This window comes from Gigantopelta aegis, chromosome 2 (genome assembly GCF_016097555.1).
Source record: "Gigantopelta aegis isolate Gae_Host chromosome 2, Gae_host_genome, whole genome shotgun sequence".
NCBI lineage: Eukaryota > Metazoa > Mollusca > Gastropoda > Neomphalida > Peltospiridae > Gigantopelta > Gigantopelta aegis.
The window spans coordinates 26093556-26113724 of record NC_054700.1 but is presented as its reverse complement, the minus strand read 5'-3'; the positions used below and the strand labels follow the sequence as shown (position 1 = coordinate 26113724).

At 39.4% G+C, this 20169-nt stretch overlaps 1 protein-coding gene across 1 annotated transcript in view; it reads right to left on the bottom strand.

Annotated features, from left to right (window-relative positions):
- Positions 1-20169, bottom strand: part of LOC121387861 (fatty acid synthase-like) — an 80783-nt gene that overhangs the window by 53621 nt on the left and 6993 nt on the right. Inside the window, exons 5-14 of the mRNA XM_041519093.1 lie at positions 19261-19419; positions 17823-17967; positions 16745-16821; positions 13841-13956; positions 13186-13300; positions 8823-8966; positions 7238-7321; positions 6041-6151; positions 1494-1636; positions 566-671 (exon numbers count right to left, since the gene is read on the bottom strand). Of these exons, the coding sequence (XP_041375027.1) occupies positions 566-671; positions 1494-1636; positions 6041-6151; positions 7238-7321; positions 8823-8966; positions 13186-13300; positions 13841-13956; positions 16745-16821; positions 17823-17967; positions 19261-19419 (1200 nt within the window). The remainder of the gene's footprint in view (positions 1-565; positions 672-1493; positions 1637-6040; positions 6152-7237; positions 7322-8822; positions 8967-13185; positions 13301-13840; positions 13957-16744; positions 16822-17822; positions 17968-19260; positions 19420-20169) is intronic.

The following is a 20169-nucleotide window of genomic DNA, read 5'->3' as shown; positions in this document are numbered from 1 at the left end:
ATCATCCCTGAAACAAGATTTTACATTCCTGTGAGACATCAGACATCCGTCATTCCTGAAAACAAGATTTTACATTCCTGTGAGACATCAGACATCCGTCATTCCTGAAAACAAGATTTTACATTCCTGTGAGACATCAGACACCAGATAGACATCCATCATCCCTGTAACATGAGTTTACATTCCTGTATTGTCAAAAACTTTTACAATCTACATAAAAACAAGATTTTACATTCATGCATTGTCTTGTCAACAAAACTTTTATATCTTGCACGAAAACAAGACTTTAAAAATGACAACCTGCATAAAAATGAAGATTTTACACTTTTATAGTCGACATGAAATGGAGCTCATACTGAGATTTTCTTGTTTTCTTACTATCCATTAATCTATATCCAGGATAGCATGCTTGAATCTTAATTGGATATAAGCAGGAAAATCAATTGTAAAAAAAATAAGGTAACTACAACCTCCCATAGTTGTCACCAATAAGCTAACTATTAAACTAAATCTTACCAATAGGTTAACTAACATATATGTCTTAACTGTTAACAAGTTAACTAACCGATGAGACACACAGTGTGTGTCAGTAAACTAAGTTTAGACAGCGGTGTTTTCTCAACATCCAAGTTCTCCAAAACAGACAAACCACCAGAAAACTCTTTTATAACCTGCAAGTAAAGAAGAGCTTCTATCCATATAATTATTATAAGAAAAGTTTTTCACCTGCTAATAAACAAGATTTGATTCACTTATTACAAGAAAAATGATAACCAGCATATAAATGAGATTTTGCATTCATGTACATGTTGTCAAAAAAGATCTTACATGCATTTATCCTGTAACTTACCCATGATATCCATGTCATAAACCCATGTGATAATTTTAGTGTATTAACCTGGTTAATAATGGTATGCAATTTAAAAGGTTTCTAGGTAATGTTTTGCTGTAGATGGGTCATTTGCTTACAAGCCAACAAGACCTGTGTACCTGAGTGCAACATTTTCAAAGATTGAGTTAAAATGTGTGACGTCAAACTAATTTGTGCTAATTGCGATTACGTCATATTACCGATGGCGGCGACTTTAGTACTGTGATTTACTAAAAATTTAATTAAAATGTTATTTTAGAAGTGTTATAGAATAAATAGAATTCACTACTCATGTTTTTTTAATATGTAAAATATCAATCTCGTCAAGTTAATCTGTAGAGCCTGGACAAATACCAATTAACATAGACTCGGTTGATATTTTCCCATATTAAAAAATACTTGTGACAAATCCTCTATTTATTGCCCCCACCCCAACAAGATTTTGTTTATATAGCTTACATGAAAACAACCTTCTTGTTTTACCAGAAAACTTTTCGAAGTTAAAAGTGAGAACTGAATAAAGCTAAATGAATAAGTTGATGCCATCACTGCTGTAATCAGAAAAGCAATACCTATATCTTGTCATTTTATTTTGTTATGGTGAAACAATAAAGAAATGCACCTTGTCGGATTTGGCCAGCGATTGAGCAAAAACAGACAGAGAAAGCACATCTTTGTTGATATGTCCAGACGACCAAGCTACATCGTTCAAGATCACCCACAGTTTCTGAGGTGCTTCACTTACAAGGCAGAATTTAGATGTTGCTGAAATGTGAAAAAAATTAAAAAAGATATTTAGGTAATCTACATTATATAGCAAGTTAAACAGTCACTGGAAGTGGGAACCAACATTACAAGGGGGATCAGGTTTCTTCTTGTAGCATCTGTACTAGTCAACATCATGTAAGTTTAATATCCTAAGTGCTCTAAATTGTGGGCCACTTAAGGTATATGGCATCAGAGTTAGGATACTGTGTGTATTTTAGACACAGTACTGACACCTTGGTCATTGAAACGGTCTACACGTAAAGGTATATGGCATCAGAGTTAGGATACTGTGTGTATTTTAGACACAGTACGGACACCTTGGTCATTGAAACGGTCTACACGTAAAGGTATATGGCATCAGAGTTAGGATACTGTGTGTATTTTAGACACAGTACGGACACCTTGGTCATTGAAACGGTCTACACGTAAAGGTATATGGCATCAGAGTTAGGATACTGTGTGTATTTTAGACACAGTACTGACACCTTGGTCATTGAAACGGTCTACACGCAAAGGTATATGGCATCAGAGTTAGGATACTGTGTGTATTTTAGACACAGTACTGACACCTTGGTCATTGAAACGGTCTACACGTAAAGGTATATGGCATCAGAGTTAGGATACTGTGTGTATTTTAGACACAGTACGGACACCTTGGTCATTGAAACGGTCTACACGTAAAGGTATATGGCATCAGAGTTAGGATACTGTGTGTATTTTAGACACAGTACTGACACCTTGGTCATTGAAACGGTCTACACGTAAAGGTATATGGCATCAGAGTTAGGATACTGTGTGTATTTTAGACACAGTACTGACACCTTGGTCATTGAAACGGTCTACACGTAAAAGGTATATGGCATCAGAGTTAGGATACTGTGTGTATTTTAGACACAGTACGGACACCTTGGTCGTTGAAACGGTCTACATGTAAAGGTATATGGCATCAGAGTTAGGATACTGTGTGTATTTTAGACACAGTACTGACACCTTGGTCATTGAAACTGTCTACATGTAAAGGACCCCATTGCTATTTTTTGCGGTAAATTACTTATAACAGAAGTATATGTATAAATAAGTCATACATAAACTAATTATGTCACCCCCACATTATACTTGTGGGGGTGTTTATTCAACAGACTGTGGCAGCTATAATAGGCATAGTAATAGCGGCACGTCAACATGTCCATGATGTTATTTATTTAATTAGCAGTGCGCTGCGTGCCATCGTATTACATAAGGGTTAAGGCTTCTAGATTATGGTAGCCCCAATCCCATGACTAGTGATATTCAATGATGGGCTAGTAAATAACTACTATTGCCATGCCCAAAGGCTAGTGAAAAAAGTTGTCAAATGCTACATTTAAGTATTTTGTAAATATGAATATGCTGCCCCACACACACACTGCCCCCCCCCCCCAATCTTGGTGTTTTTAATGTCTTTCGGTAACATATCCGATTATTACTATTAGTAAAATTGTATTAAGTAAAGTAGCTAGGGCTAGTGAATGTTTAATCATGGCCATAACATTTTTAAAATCACTGATCCCATGGCTAGTGCATTTTGTAAGCCCTGGTTAAGATAAAAAAAAGTTTAACAAATTGGTACCATTTGACCACTGTACATTGTACTTTAAAAATAAACTACATTCAATGATGTAGCAGTTGCACATTTCATTTTGTATATAAAATCATGTGTTACTTATGACGATACAGACACGTGAAACGTCAGTTAAATCCAGTATCTGGTTTCACTTTGAAATTAGTCACAAGTTTTCTTAGATTTAAGCACATTTACCAAATTTCTCAAATGTTTTTGTCATCGTGTAGACAAGTATGAAATGCCCCACTTACTTGAATTGTGTGTGTCTGGATACACCACAACAATGATACACTTACTTGAGTTGTGTGTGTCTGGATACACCACAACAATGATACACTTACTTGAGTTGTGTGTGTCTGGATACACCACAACAATGATACACTTACTTGAGTTGTGTGTGTCTGGGTACACCACAACAATGATACACTTACTTGAGTTGTGTGTGTCTGGGTACACCACAACAATGATACACTTACTTGAGATGTGCGTGTCTGGATACACCACAACAATGATACACTTACTTGAGTTGTGCGTGTCTGGATACACCACAACAATGATACACTTACTTGAGTTGTGCGTGTCTGGGTACACCACAACAATGATACACTTACTTGAGTTGTGCGTGTCTGGATACACCACAACAATGATACACTTACTTGAGATGTGCGTGTCTGGGTACACCACAACAATGATACACTTACTTGAGATGTGCGTGTCTGGGTACACCACAACAATGATACACTTACTTGAGATGTGCGTGTCTGGGATACACCACAACAATGATACACTTACTTGAGTTGTGCGTGTCTGGATACACCACAACAATGATACACTTACTTGAGTTGTGTGTCTGGATACACCACAACAATGATACACTTACTTGAGTTGTGTGTGTCTGGATACACCACAACAATGATACACTTACTTGAGTTGTGTGTGTCTGGATACACCACAACAATGATACACTTACTTGAGATGTGTGTGTCTGGGTACACCACAACAATGATACACTTACTTGAGATGTGCGTGTCTGGGTACACCACAACAATGATACACTTACTTGAGATGTGCGTGTCTGGATACACCACAACAATGATACACTTACTTGAGATGTGCGTGTCTGGGTACACCACAACAATGATACACTTACTTGAGATGTGCGTGTCTGGGTACACCACAACAATGATACACTTACTTGAGATGTGCGTGTCTGGGTACACCACAACAATGATCCACTTACTTGAGATGTGCGTGTCTGGGTACACCACAACAATGATACACTTACTTGAGATACACTTACTTGAGATGTGCGTGTCTGGGTACACCACAACAATGATACACTTACTTGAGTTGTGCGTGTCTGGGTACACCACAACAATGATACACTTACTTGAGTTGTGTGTGTCTGGGTACACCACAACAATGATACACTTACTTGAGATGTGCGTGTCTGGGTACACCACAACAATGATACACTTACTTGAGATGTGCGTGTCTGGGTACACCACAACAATGATACACTTACTTGAGTTGTGCGTGTCTGGGTACACCACAACAATGATACACTTACTTGAGTTGTGCGTGTCTGGGTACACCACAACAATGATACACTTACTTGAGTGTGTGCGTGTCTGGGATACACCACAACAATGATACACTTACTTGAGTTGTGCGTGTCTGGGTACACCACAACAATGATACACTTACTTGAGTTGTGCGTGTCTGGGTACACCACAACAATGATACACTTACTTGAGATGTGCGTGTCTGGGTACACCACAACAATGATACACTTACTTGAGATGTGCGTGTCTGGATACACCACAACAATGATACACTTACTTGAGTTGTGCATGTCTGGATACACCACAACAATGATACACTTACTTGAGATGTGTGTGTCTGGGTACACCACAACAATGATACACTTACTTGAGATGTGCGTGTCTGGGTACACCACAACAATGATACACTTACTTGAGTTGTGCGTGTCTGGATACACCACAACAATGATACACTTACTTGAGTTGTGCGTGTCTGGATACACCACAACAATGATACACTTACTTGAGAGTGTCTGTGCGTGTCTGGATACACCACAACAATGATACACTTACTTGAGTTGTGCGTGTCTGGATACACCACAACAATGATACACTTACTTGAGTTGTGTGTGTCTGGATACACCACAACAATGATACACTTACTTGAGTCTGGATACACCACAACAATGTGTGTCTGGATACACCACAACAATGATACACTTACTTGATACACTTACTTGAGTTGTGCGTGTCTGGATACACCACAACAATGATACACTTACTTGAGATGTGTGTGTCTGGATACACCACAACAATGATACACTTACTTGAGTTGTGTGTGTCTGGATACACCACAACAATGATACACTTACTTGAGATGTGTGTGTCTGGGTACACCACAACAATGATACACACTTACTTGTACACCACAACAAGATACTTACTTGAGATGTGTGTCTGGGTACACCACAACAATGATCCACTTACTTGAGATGTGTGTGTCTGGATACACCACAACAATGATACACTTACTTGAGTTGTGTGTGTCTGGGTACACCACAACAATGATACACTTACTTGAGTTGTGTGTGTCTGGGTACACCACGACAATGATACACTTACACTTGAGATACACTTACTTGAGTTGTGTGTGTCTGGGTACACCACGACAATGATACACTTACTTGAGATACACCACACAATGATACACTGACTTGTGTGTGTCTGGGTACACCACGACAATGATACACTTACTTGAGTTGTGTGTGTCTGGGTACACCACAACAATGATACACTTACTTGAGTTGAAATTTATCTCATTTCTTGCAGTCACAGGAATCAACAGTTGATCAATGACTTTGTTGTCTGAGAAAATGAAGTATTAAAAACATTAATTTTGCTGTATTCCTTTTTAAACTTTTTTTTGCTTTTCTGCTAATATTTAAGGTCTACCTTTCAAGCTCTTTATTTTCATCAAACTTTAATACATATTAATGTCCTGATCAACTTATCAGGGTTTCTATTTTGTACACCATCTAACACTTCCCTGGGAGTGTGAGATCTTGTAAACAGGGGATCTGACGATAAAAAGTTTGTAAAATAAAAAATATATCACATTAATTTAATAAATATAAACAAATACACAATAATTTCAATTCTACTCTTAGATGGCATTTCCTTGGTTTCTCTCCAATTCAACCAGTCGGATATCAGCATTCCAATCAACTTAATCGTGAAAACACACCAAAAAGCCATCTTAATAACAAGTCACATGACCAAAATTACTTTGACACAATTGGCCAGACATCATCGCCAAGAGCTATATGAATGACGTCAAAACAACTGGCGCGAACATGCAATGACGCCTGCCCCACCCATATCAAGTAATGAACCTATGAAATACTGTCTAAATCGGTTAGAAGACTCAAGAGATTTCGTCAGAAATAAGAAGGGGCATACTGAAGTAGAGCCCGTTCTTATTTCTGAAGAAACTTCTTAATGCCTTCTAACCGATACATAAAAGTAATAATTAAAATGATAATAATTCAACAAAATAAAGTTTGTTATACAATGCCACACATTGTTTTGGGGGTGGTTTTAAACAATTTTTCATTTTGTAACATATATTATCTCTAATTGTATGTTGTAATAGTGTATTAATAATGACCTTTTTTAAATAATTAAACCATTGTGCACATTATCATCAAAATGTGTAATATTGCACATTTACAAATGATGCTTAGATGTAGAGCTATTAACAGGTTACAGTGGTTATTTTGGCATTTGGCATTTGGTCAAAAGTGAAAGGGTTTGAGAGCACAAAACAGTATTCAAAGACATTAAAGTATTCAAAGACATTAATGTTAACTGTAATGCACACAAAATATTTTGAAAACAAAGCAATACGTGTACTCTCTCAATTATTGAACAATTGTCAAAATGACTGTTTACCAGGCACATTGTGTCTGTACGGCTGTAACAATGCATGGCCATTGACTCCACCAAAACCAAAGCAACTCACCCCAATCAATCCACCTGGAATGACAATAACAAATATGAAAACAAAGATAGAAATCATATTTGACGAAACAACATAAAATATCCTGTGTATTTTACTACTATTTAGCAACAGGGTTTATATGGTACATCCATGCTGGAAAAATGCATCTGGAATACTACATGTAAAATAAACTTTTAATAAATGCATCTGCTAGGAGTGCACTTAAAAATGGGATTATCAGTGGCGGATCCAGAAAATCTATTTCGGGGTGCCCCAGTGACATGTATGGTATAAAGCCAGACATTTTTATTAGTTGTCCCTCGGATTCTCTGATGTAAAAATTAACAAATTAAATAAAAATATAACTGGCATAAAATTTAGGGGGGTTGGGCCCTTGGGGCCCCCTTAGATCCACCACTGATTATGAGTCTCAAAGATAAAGGTTGAAGGTGACAACATTAGGACCTTGGTTCCACATACATAAAAAGATGCTACTTTCCACTGAGGTACAGTACAAATGCATTGTAATGTTGAAGCTTCATAAAAAATATTGGCAATAAATTTGGCATTTTTATTCGAGAGGTAAAAATTAGTTTTTCTTAATGAAATAAAATACAAGTGAAAAGTCAGGGGCAGCTCAGTTTAAAATACAGTGGTACGCTCAATGTTGTCAGACTATCCTTTCAAAAAAACACACACACACACACACACACACACACACACACACACACACACACACACACACACACACACACACACACACACACACACACACACACACACACACACACACACATACATACACACACACACACCTCTTTGAACAGTGAGTGGTACGGCCATGGCGCCGCCCCTGAAGGTTACATATTTAATGACATCATTAGAGCACATTGATTAATCACAACATATTTGATGTCAAATATTTGATAAATCGGACATATAATTTTCACTGGAATCTTGCTATATGTTTCATTAGCAGTAATAGATAATATACACTTTCTTACAGACAAGACATCTCATACCCCAGACTTTAAATGCTTAAACACCATACCAGTTCATGTCAGGTCAGGTCATACATGCACATTCAGAACAAGCTGTTGTAGCGTCCAGTCCAGGACAGGAAAGGGGGAGGGGGGGAGAGGAGGGACCGCCTGCACTGGCAGGTGCAAGGGAGCACCAGCAGCCCGACCAAGGTCGGTAGCAGGCGGGGGTGGTACCAGTTCATTAGGCATCTGTTGGGATGAAGAGACTGAGGGATTCAGTGACCACACAGAAATGTTAATTGTCTACGAGTGTATTGCAAACTTGATCACTAGTGAGACTAAGGGATTCAGTGGCCACACAGAAATGTTAATTGTCTATAAGTATATGACAAACTGGATCAGTGATCACACATAATTGTTAATTGTCTATGAGTATATAGCACACTTGACCTGTGACCACACATAATTGTTAATTGTCTATGAGTATATAGCACACTTGACCTGTGACCACACAGAATGTTAATTGTCAATGAGTGTATTACAACTTTACCACCTGTGAGACTGAGGGGTTCAGTGACCACACACACTTGTCCACTGCAGATGGCTTCAATGTTTGGGTTGGCAGTCTTGTAGTGAAGACAGGCAGGCACTACCCCATGGTGCATGGACAGAATACATTTGATTAACCCAGCGAGACCTGAAATGATACAAACTTAGGACTAACTGACAGCTGCCTAATCAGAAAAATTGGAAAAAGAGCACTTTTATATTATCAATAAGAAAGTTAAAGAAAGAAAAAAGAAAGAAATGTTTTATTTAATGATGTACTCAAAACATTTTATTTATGGTTATATGATGTTAGACATATGGTTAAGGACCACACAGATATTGAGAGAGGAAACCCACTGTTGCCACTTCATGGGCTACTCTTTTCGATCAGCAGCAAGGGATCTTTTATATGCACCCACAGACAGGGTAGTACATATCACGGCCTTTAATATACCAGTCGTGGTGCACTGGTTGGAACGAGAACGATCCCACACCGACTGCACATCGAGCGAGCACTGTACCACTGGGCTACTTCCCGCCCTGAAAGTTAAAGCGTTCAACCCTACTACCAAACCACATCAGATGAGCACTCTACCAAATGAACTAGATCTCCTCCACCCACCCCCTCCATTTATAAGTTAAAGACGGTTCAACCCTACTACCAAACCACATCAGATGAGCACTCTACCAAATGAACTAGATCTCCCCCCCCCCCTCCATTTATAAGTTAAAGACGGTTCAACCCTACTACCAAACCACATCAGATGAGCACTCTACCAAATGAACTAGATCTCCTCCACCCACCCCCTCCATTTATAAGTTAAAGACGGTTCAACCCTACTACCAAACCACATCAGATGAGCACTCTACCAAATGAACTAGATCTCCTCCCCCCCCCCTCCATTTATAAGTTAAAGACGGTTCAACCCTACTACCAAACCACATCAGATGAGCACTCTACCAAATGAACTAGATCTCCTCCCCCCACCCCCTCCATTTATAAGTTAAAGACGGTTCAACCCTACTACCAAACCACATCAGATGAGCACTCTACCAACTGAACTAGATCTCCTCCCCCCACCCCCTCCATTTATAAGTTAAAGACGGTTCAACCCTACTACCAAACCACATCAGATGAGCACTCTACCAAATGAACTAGATCTCCTCCCCCCACCCCCTCCATTTATAAGTTAAAGACGGTTCAACCCTACTACCAAACCACATCAGATGAGCACTCTACCAACTGAACTAGATCTCCTCCCCCCCCCCCTCCATTTATAAGTTAAAGACGGTTCAACCCTACTACCAAACCACATCAGATGAGCACTCTACCAAATGAACTAGATCTCCTCCCCCCACCCCCTCCATTTATAAGTTAAAGACGGTTCAACCCTACTACCAAACCACATCAGATGAGCACTCTACCAACTGAACTAGATCTCCTCCCCCCACCCCCTCCATTTATAAGTTAAAGACGGTTCAACCCTACTACCAAACCACATCAGATGAGCACTCTACCAACTGAACTAGATCTCCCCCCCCCCTCCATTTATATGTTAAAGCGTTCAACCCTACTACCAAACCACATCAGATGAGCACTCTACCAAATGAACTAGATCTCCTCCCCCCACCCCCTCCATTTATAAGTTAAAGACGGTTCAACCCTACTACCAAACCACATCAGATGAGCACTCTACCAACTGAACTAGATCTCCTCCCCCCCCACCTCCATTTATAAGTTAAAGACGGTTCAACCCTACTACCAAACCACATCAGATGAGCACTCTACCAACTGAACTAGATCTCCTCCCCCCCCCCCTCCATTTATAAGTTAAAGACGGTTCAACCCTACTACCAAACCACATCAGATGAGCACTCTACCAACTGAACTAGATCTCCTCCCCCCACCTCCATTTATAAGTTAAAGACGGTTCAACCCTACTACCAAACCACATCAGATGAGCACTCTACCAACATGAACTAGATCTCCTCCCCCCCCCCCTCCATTTATAAGTTAAAGACGGTTCAACCCTACTACCAAACCACATTAGATGAGCACTCTACCAACATGAACTAGATCTCCTCCCCCCCCCCCCTCCATTTATAAGTTAAAGACGGTTCAACCCTACTACCAAACCACATTAGATGAGCACTCTACCAACTGAACTAGATCTCCCCCCCCACCCCCCCACCCCCCCCCATTTATATGTTACTGGTCAAATGTCACTGACTAATTTCCATCAACTGCAAGACGTGTTTTTCACCACAGATTGGGAAGCACATACTATAGACTTCGATGTCTGTTGTAGGGCAGATGATGGAAAAGTAAAATATACAAAACTTTACATACGCTGGGGTTTTTTGCTTCCTATTTTTTATTTAATAAGACTGCATAACATTTTAAAATATGAAGAAAACAAATAAAAATAATTACTTATGTTTAAGCAAGCCAAACAAAAAGAATTCATGCTTTTTATCTGATTTCTTTTATTGAATGGGTAAGAATGGTCTTATTACAGCAATAAGATTAAATCAATATGTAGTATGAGAGACATGACTTCACCTGAAGTAGCCTCTAGTAGAAGACATAACATCTCCTGAGGTAGCCTCTTATAAGAGACATGACCTCACCTTAAGTAGCTTCATATAAAAGACAGGATCTCATCTTTAGTAGCCTCTAAATCATGACCTCACCTGAAGTCGCCTCTCAATTCATGACCTCACCTGAAGTAGCCTCTTAATGACCTCACCTGAAGTAGCCTCTTAATGACCTCCTCACCTGAAGTATCCTCTCAATTCCTGACCTCACCTGAAGTAGCCTCTTAATTCCTGACCTCACCTGAAGTAGATTCTTAATTCCTGACATCACCTGAAGTAGATTCTTAATTCCTGACCTCACCTGAAGTATCCTCTCAATTCCTGACCTCACCTGAAGTAGCCTCTTAATTCCTGACCTCACCTGAAGTAGCCTCTTAATTCCTGACCTCACCTGAAGTAGCCTCTCAATTCCTGACCTCACCTGAAGTATCCTCTCAATTCCTGACCTCACCTGAAGTAGCCTCTCAATTCCTGACCTCACCTGAAGTAGCCTCTTAATTCCTGACCTCACCTGAAGTAGCCTCTTAATTCCTGACCTCACCTGAAGTAGCCTCTTAATTCCTGACCTCACCTGAAGTATCCTCTCAATTCCTGACCTCACCTGAAGTAGCCTCTTAATTCCTGACCTCACCTGAAGTAGATTCTTAATTCCTGACCTCACCTGAAGTAGATTCTTAATGACCTCCTCACCTGAAGTATCCTCTTAATTCCTGACCTCACCTGAAGTAGCCTCTTAATTCCTGACCTCACCTGAAGTAGCCTCTTAATTCCTGACCTCACCTGAAGTAGCTTCTTAATTCCTGACCTCACCTGAAGTATCCTCTCAATTCCTGACCTCACCTGAAGTAGCCTCTTAATTCCTGACCTCACCTGAAGTAGCCTCTTAATTCATGACCTCAACTGAAGTAGCCTCTTAATTCCTGACCTCACCTGAAGTAGCTTCTTAATTCCTGACCTCACCTGAAGTAGCTTCTTAATTCCTGACCTCACCTGAAGTAGCCTCTCAATTCCTGACCTCACCTGAAGTAGCCTCTTAATTCCTGACCTCACCTGAAGTATCCTCTCAATTCCTGACCTCACCTGAAGTATCCTCTCAATTCCTGACCTCACCTGAAGTAGCCTCTTAATTCCTGACCTCACCTGAAGTAGATTCTTAATTCCTGACCTCACCTGAAGTAGATTCTTAATGACCTCCTCACCTGAAGTAGCCTCTTAATTCCTGACCTCACCTGAAGTAGCTTCTTAATTCCTGACCTCACCTGAAGTATCCTCTCAATTCCTTACCTCACCTGAAGTAGCCTCTTAATTCCTGACCTCACCTGAAGTAGCCTCTTAATTCATGACCTCAACTGAAGTAGCCTCTTAATTCCTGACCTCACCTGAAGTAGTTTCTTAATTCCTGACCTCACCTGAAGTAGCTTCTTAATTCCTGACCTCACCTGAAGTAGCCTCTCAATTCCTGACCTCACCTGAAGTAGCCTCTCAATTCCTGACCTCACCTGAAGTAGCCTCTTAATTCCTGACCTCACCTGAAGTATCCTCTCAATTCCTGACCTCACCTGAAGTAGCCTCTTAATTCCTGACCTCACCTGAAGTAGATTCTTAATTCCTGACCTCACCTGAAGTAGCCTCTTAATTCCTGACCTCACCTGAAGTAGCTTCTTAATTCCTGACCTCACCTGAAGCAGCTGCTCAGTTCATGACATCACCTGAAGTAGCCTCTTAGTTCATGACATCACCTGAAGTAGCCTCTTAGTTCATGACCTCACCTGAAGTAGCCTCACAGTGACCCATGTTGCTCTTCACAGATCCCACAAACAGCGGCTCATCACGTTCCTGACATAAGACATCAGCCAAAGCAGATGTTTCAATCAGATCTCCAGCCTGTAAAAAACATTCTCACACCTTTTAGTGCAAACTGAAGAAGGCAGACCAGTTTGTAACTCATGTATAGTCAAATTTTATCAATTCCCAATTAGAAACAAAATACCATGTGTATTAGAAATGAATGTCAGACTTTAATAGTGGTGTGATCCCTTTAGAATCAAATTGTCGGTTTGTTTTACTGTAGAACAAGTAAAACACGTGTGTGTGTGTGTGTATGCCTGTGAGTGTGTGTGTATGCCTGTGAGTGTGTGTGTGTGTTGTGGGTGTGGGAGTGTGTGCATGTGTGTGCACTGGCGTAGGAAGGTGCCAAAAGGTGGGGGGCACACTTTTATATTTACACACTTTTACACTATTATAAAGCAAATATAAAGCAAAATATCTGAAAAGTGGGGGGCACATGCCCGTTTGCCCCCGCTTCCTATGCCAGTGGTGTGTGTGCATGTGTGTGCATGTGTGTGTGTGTGGGGGGGGGGGGGGGTGCATGTGTGTGTGTGTGTGTGTGTGTGTACATGCACATGTTACAGAAGATTCTATAACCTGTGTTCCAGTGCCATGCATCTCAATGTAGGAAATGTCCTTGTTCTTGACCCCGTTTCTTGAATAAATTAATTTCAGCAGAGAGCTTTGTGCAAAATGACTGGGATACAAAACACCTACAAATAAAACAACGTTCATGGCAGATGATATGACAAGGGCTGATAACCACAATTGATTACGTTAATTTTTTACAAAAATGAGAATAGCCTATTATTACCTACATGTATATGGTTTAAAATATCTTGCTACATATCAAAGTGATATGTCCCACTAGAACGCCAAGTGATACGTCCCACTAGAACGCCAAGTGGGACGTAACATTTCGACTTTGATGTCACACGATGACGTTATCGATTGGCACACTACAACCTTACAGGAACGTCAACCAAACAAGTTTTGTGATATAAATTAAGATCAATTATGGGTAATAAATAGGATATTAAACTCGCTACCATTTCGTATCATGTTTATGTCCCTTGGGAAATAATTTTCATTGTCATTCATTAAAGTTTGTGACAATTGAGAATTATTTCACTTGGGACATAAACATGATACGAAACAGAAGTTCGTTTAATATCCTATAAATCGTTCATATTTTAAAACTTTGCAATAGTTTTTTCTTTGTTTTTGGGGTGTACATATGTAATAGAAGTGATGCAAAGTTATACATAACTTGAAAAAACACCACACTGCTTTGTTTTCTTTATTATTATTTTCACATTTTTTGAATAAAAGAATGACACACATTAGCTATTGGACGTGTGAAGCTAAGTTATGTGATAATCAACATCAATGTAAAACTAAAATTACTAACAAAAATAGTATAGTCATCAGTGAAAGAATCACATTTCTAAAAGACACAATGAAGGAAGGAAGGAAATGTTTTATTTAATGATGCACTCAACACATTTTATTTACAGTTATATGGCATCAGACATAAGGTTAAAGACCACACAGATATTGAGGGAGGAAACTCGCTATCACCACTTCATGGGCTACTCTTTTCGATTAGCAGCAAGGAATCTTTTATTATTATGCACACCATCCCATAGACATACCACGGCCTTTGATGTACCAGTCATGGTGCACTGGCTGGAGTGAGAAATAGCCTAATGGGCCCACTGACAGGGATCGATCCCAAACCAACTGCGCATCAAGCAAGCGCTTTGCCACTGGGCTACGTCTCGCCCCCCAAAAGACAATGAAGCATACTATACTCTTCAAAAAAAGAAATGCAAAAGGGTACAAATGGGTTATAACTCCGATTTTATGTTTCCTACCGGTTCATGCTTTGTGAATATAAGGTCATTGCATGTCCCAAACACATTCCCACGGTTACATTCGATAAAACGCAGCTACTGTACAATAAAGTTCCAAAATGTGAATATTCGCAAAACCGCAGCCACGTGCAAACCATATCACCACTGCACGTGCGTTGTCTGCATGTGCAACATGAACACCGACAGTATAAAAGTGCAGGGTGTTCGCTTGCCTGGCCTCTGTATCTGGCCAACAGTTGACAATCCAGGACATGCCACGTCTCAGTGAACCGCAGAGAAACAATGCCATCGGCCGACTAGACGCAGGCGAATCCAGAACGGCCGTTGCCAGGGCATTCCATGTGTCCCCAAACACCATCTCCAGACTGTGGGACCGTTACCAGCAACATGGATCAACACGTGACCTCCCTAGATCCGGTCGACCACGGGTCACTACTCCCGGGCAAGACCGCTACATCCGGGTACGCCACCTTCGGGAACGATTGACTACTGCCACCTCCACAGCCGCAGCAATACCAGGTTTGCGCAGGATATCCGACCAGACCGTACGGAACTGCCTACGTGAGGTAGGAATTCGTGCCAGACGTCCAGTTCGAGGTGTCATCTTAACACCACAACACCGTCGACTCCGACTGCAGTGGTGCCAGATTCATCGACAATGGCCTCAACTGCGATGGAGACAGGTGTGGTTCAGTGACGAGTCCCGATTTCTGCTCCGACGTCATGATGGAAGATGTCACGTGTATAGGCGTCGTGGTGAACGTTATGCGGCAAACTGCGTGCAGGAAGTGGACAGATTCGGCGGGGGTAGTGTCATGGTGTGGGCAGCCATCTCACACACTGGCAGAACTGACCTGGTCCACGTGCAGGGCAACCTGAATGCACAGGGCTACATTGACCAGATCCTCCGGCCACACATCGTTCCAGTTATGGCCAACGCCAACGCAGTGTTCCAACATGACAACGCCAGGCCTCACACAGCACGTCTCACAACGGCTTTCCTACAGAACAACAACATTAATGTCCTTCCTGGGCCATCGATATCACCGGATTTGAACCCAATTGAGCATCTATGGGACGAGTTGGACCGACGCCTCCGACAGCGACAACCACAGCCCCAGACCCTGCCCGAGCTGGCAGCAGCCTTGCAGGCCGAGTGGGCCACCATCCCCCGGGACGTCATCCGTACTCTGGTTGCTTCAATGGGCAGGCGGTGCCAGGCAGTTCTCAACACACGCGGAGGCCACACCCGGTATTGACTCCAGATGACCTTGACCTTGGTGGTGTGTCCTATCACTTACTCACAATGGACTAGAGTGAATTGTGAACAATCCTGCAACATTTGGTAATTATCGGACTCACCATTCAATAATTAAATCAATTCTCCAAATGTTACGACAATGTGGTTTTGCGTTCCTTCTTTTGAAGAGTATATTATTAAATACCAGTCTAAAGCACATTTTTGGGGAAACACTGCAATACTTAACAGCCATATATTTCTTTTCAATACTCTTTTTAAATGTTTTTATAACTATTGGAATTGCTACTAACTGCCACCAATTCAGTTTTAAAATGTACTCCATTTGAGTGAACATATGAATAAATATATTTATCTAGAAATTACCTTCTTCTTTGTAACCATCACAGCTGATAGCAATGTCAATCAATGATGCATAGATTCTTTTGCAGGCAGACTCAGCCCTGAAAGTTTTAGAACAATTACTATAATAGTAATAAAAATAGAGTACTTAGTACAACAGGACACAAAGTGACAGAATACTATTTGTTATCAACATAGGCTACATAAAACAAGAGATTTCTGTTATTTTTTGCCACACAGAATCCGTTTCATAGACATTTTTACAATCAATGCAAAATCAATTTTATACTTAAGAAATAACAATTAACAATTTAAAATTTGTGGTAATATATGTCAAATTTAGTTTTGGTGGGATTTTTCTTTTTAAATCCCAAGAGGTCCGTTATGTTTTAACTAGTCACCAGAACTGATTACATGCGAGAGGCAGCAGGCAATTTTTTTGTATAACATCCACATCACAAAATATTTTATTTTATTGGTACCGGTAATCATAGATAGACAAAACAATCAGGCTTGAAATAATAATCAGTGTGTGGGCCACAGGACCGACTGCCTACTATGGACTCAATGTTTTCCTGTCCCAAGCCATGGCAATAGTATTTTCTATGTCTATGGGAAAGTGCATATAAAAGATCCCGTGCTGCTTTATTAGTAGGAATAGCCTGTGTGGTGCAGCAGGTTGAAATAACCACACGTTATATACGAACTGACTTTAGTTTAAAGTGTGCTGTGATGGTGTAAATGAAACATTCATTTTAATAGTTTTAACCAACTTATAGCAGGAGGGTGTGCATTGAACTTTTTAGTGCCTAAAAAAATGCAGAGTTTAGCAGAGAAATACAATGCATTCATTTGTTTTTAGTGGGGGACATATATATAATATAAACAAAGGTCAGCTAAGTGTTACAGAGGATGATTGCTGTACATACAATGCATGCTAGTGTACAACTGAATATTGTAGGTGTCATTTTAAAACCTTGCACCCCCTCTCCTAGTACTGTAAGCATCATTTTTAAATGTTGCAGTCCCCAACCTAGAGGAACCCTGCATCCGTTTAAATGATAAATTAATATTAGATGCTGAATCAAGAGAAAATTCTTACTGTGAAAGGAAAATGACTGCTACTCCATCTGACCTCACATAGCCATCGGCACTTTGATCATAAACGTGGCTGTCTCCAGTTGGACTGAGCATGCCCAGACGGTGAAATCTCAGTGAAACATTAGGACTAATAACAAGGTTGATTCCTAAACAAAGTTAAATTGCAGTGAGAAAATTCAATGATAACCATGATAATAGTTTCTTTTTACTAACAGCCATGTGTAAACCAAGAAAAGCTATTTTGAAGATGTTTCTTGAAGTCATAACAGTTTATGTGAAATTCATGATGGCTACATTACCTTGGTCAGACAAGCATTGCTCTAAAAATATCCTTTTAGGTATGGAAGTGAACTTTTAGTTTTTCTTTAATGTCGAGCACCACTTAATTATGCATGGATTCTATAAACATTTGTTAAAGAACAATACTGATCAACAATCTGCACATTTATTCTTCTCTTTTACTTGGTTGTAAACCTATTAAGCTGCATCATGACCAAAACTATTTATTAATTTTTTATTTGAGATTAAAGATTATATGACTTCAGTTACATGCATCAGTTTGAATTTGAATTGCATCTTTTGACGGATACATGGTGTAGATTTTCTATGTACATCTCCCTTCTATTTTTAGCTTTTAGAAAGATCTTGGAAAAGCTATAAATTATGCCAAGTGACAACACACTGTAATTTTGATATTCAAAAGTTAATTATAACAAAATAATTTGATGAATGAATTAATCTCTAGTTATTTATTATATAACAATGACATAACAGTGATACTAAACATTTAAGTCTGGCATCATAACATCTGTTCAGCTATATAAGAAATTATTTTAAAGTATATCCTGGTTGTAATTTAAGAAATTTTAGATTTTAAACAAAACAGAAAGAAAGAGAGAAAACAAGTAGTATTTATACTACATAGTTCTTTCAGGGTGTATACTACCAAATCAAATCCCATAGACGACAATAGTAACATATGTGGTTAAAACTCCTACCTGCAGCGTATCAATCGACATAAACACCACGGATATAAATACTACCACACCTCACCCTTAAAGTGAATTAGAAAAAATTGGGGGTCAAGCTGCTTGTTTCTGAGATAATGGGTAGCGTCTATGATTATCCTAGTTCCGCACAAAATTCGAGTACTTTTTTTTACAGGTACCCCATACATGTTTCAAGCACAAGGCTACTTGACACATTGGTACTAGATGAAATAAAACTGCATATTTTTTTTTACCCAGATGAAACTATTATTTTTTACAACCAACACACTCACATTTATAACCAATCACAGGACTTGTGGTGTTCACTTCTCTATCAAAAGTTTGACCCAGCCAGAAGTTATTTGGTTTAGTACTACCTTCATCATACAGATATATGTTAATTTTGCAAATTGTATTTTAAATTCACTCTCACATTTTAAGCACTCTTACCTGCAACGATGGCATATTTACATCTTCCTGTGATGAGATCACCGATGGCTACGTCAATGGCAGCGAATGCTGAACTACATGCTGTATCCACACTGATCACCGGCCCGTCAAAACCAAACATCTGACTCAGCTGACTTACAATCTCAGACTTGACATTCACTGCAACACAATTGTAAAACATTTCTTGACATTCACTGCAACACAATTGTAAAACATTTCTTGACATTCACTGCAACACAATTGTAAAACATTTCTTGACATTCACTGCAACACAAATGTAAAACATTTCTTGACATTCACTGCAACACAATTGTAAAACATTTCTTGACATTCACTGCAACACAATTGTAAAACATTTTTTTTATAAATTTATCAATGTATACAATTATGTAACGAAGTAAAAGGATTTTAAAAGTGTTTTTATTTAATAACACCACTATATCACATTGATTTATTGATAAATGGCCATTGGATGTCAAACATTTGGTAATTTTAACAGTTTTAGTGAGGAAACCCACTATATTTTTCCATTAATAGCAAGGGATCTTTTATATGCACCATTCCACAGACAGGATAAAACGATTTTATGCAAAATTTGTGAACAAAAAAACATTCTTATTTTACAAACATTAAACAACTCCTCACTCAAAATACACATAAATCAAGTTTTTTGTCCTTGTGATGGTCCATTTCCTTCAAATGAAGTAATGAATTATAGGCTACTGGATGTCAACATTTGATCATTCATACGGTCTTCAGAGGATACCCAGTACATTTTTCAATTTTTCACAGAGGTAGGTGCTACCCTGTAGTGTTTCTTCTATTTGAGGGATAAATTAGAAAGAAACTTTTTCTTTAGTCAAAGTAAATAAGTTACTCTATTTGCCACATTGTTCAGTTAGAGCACTA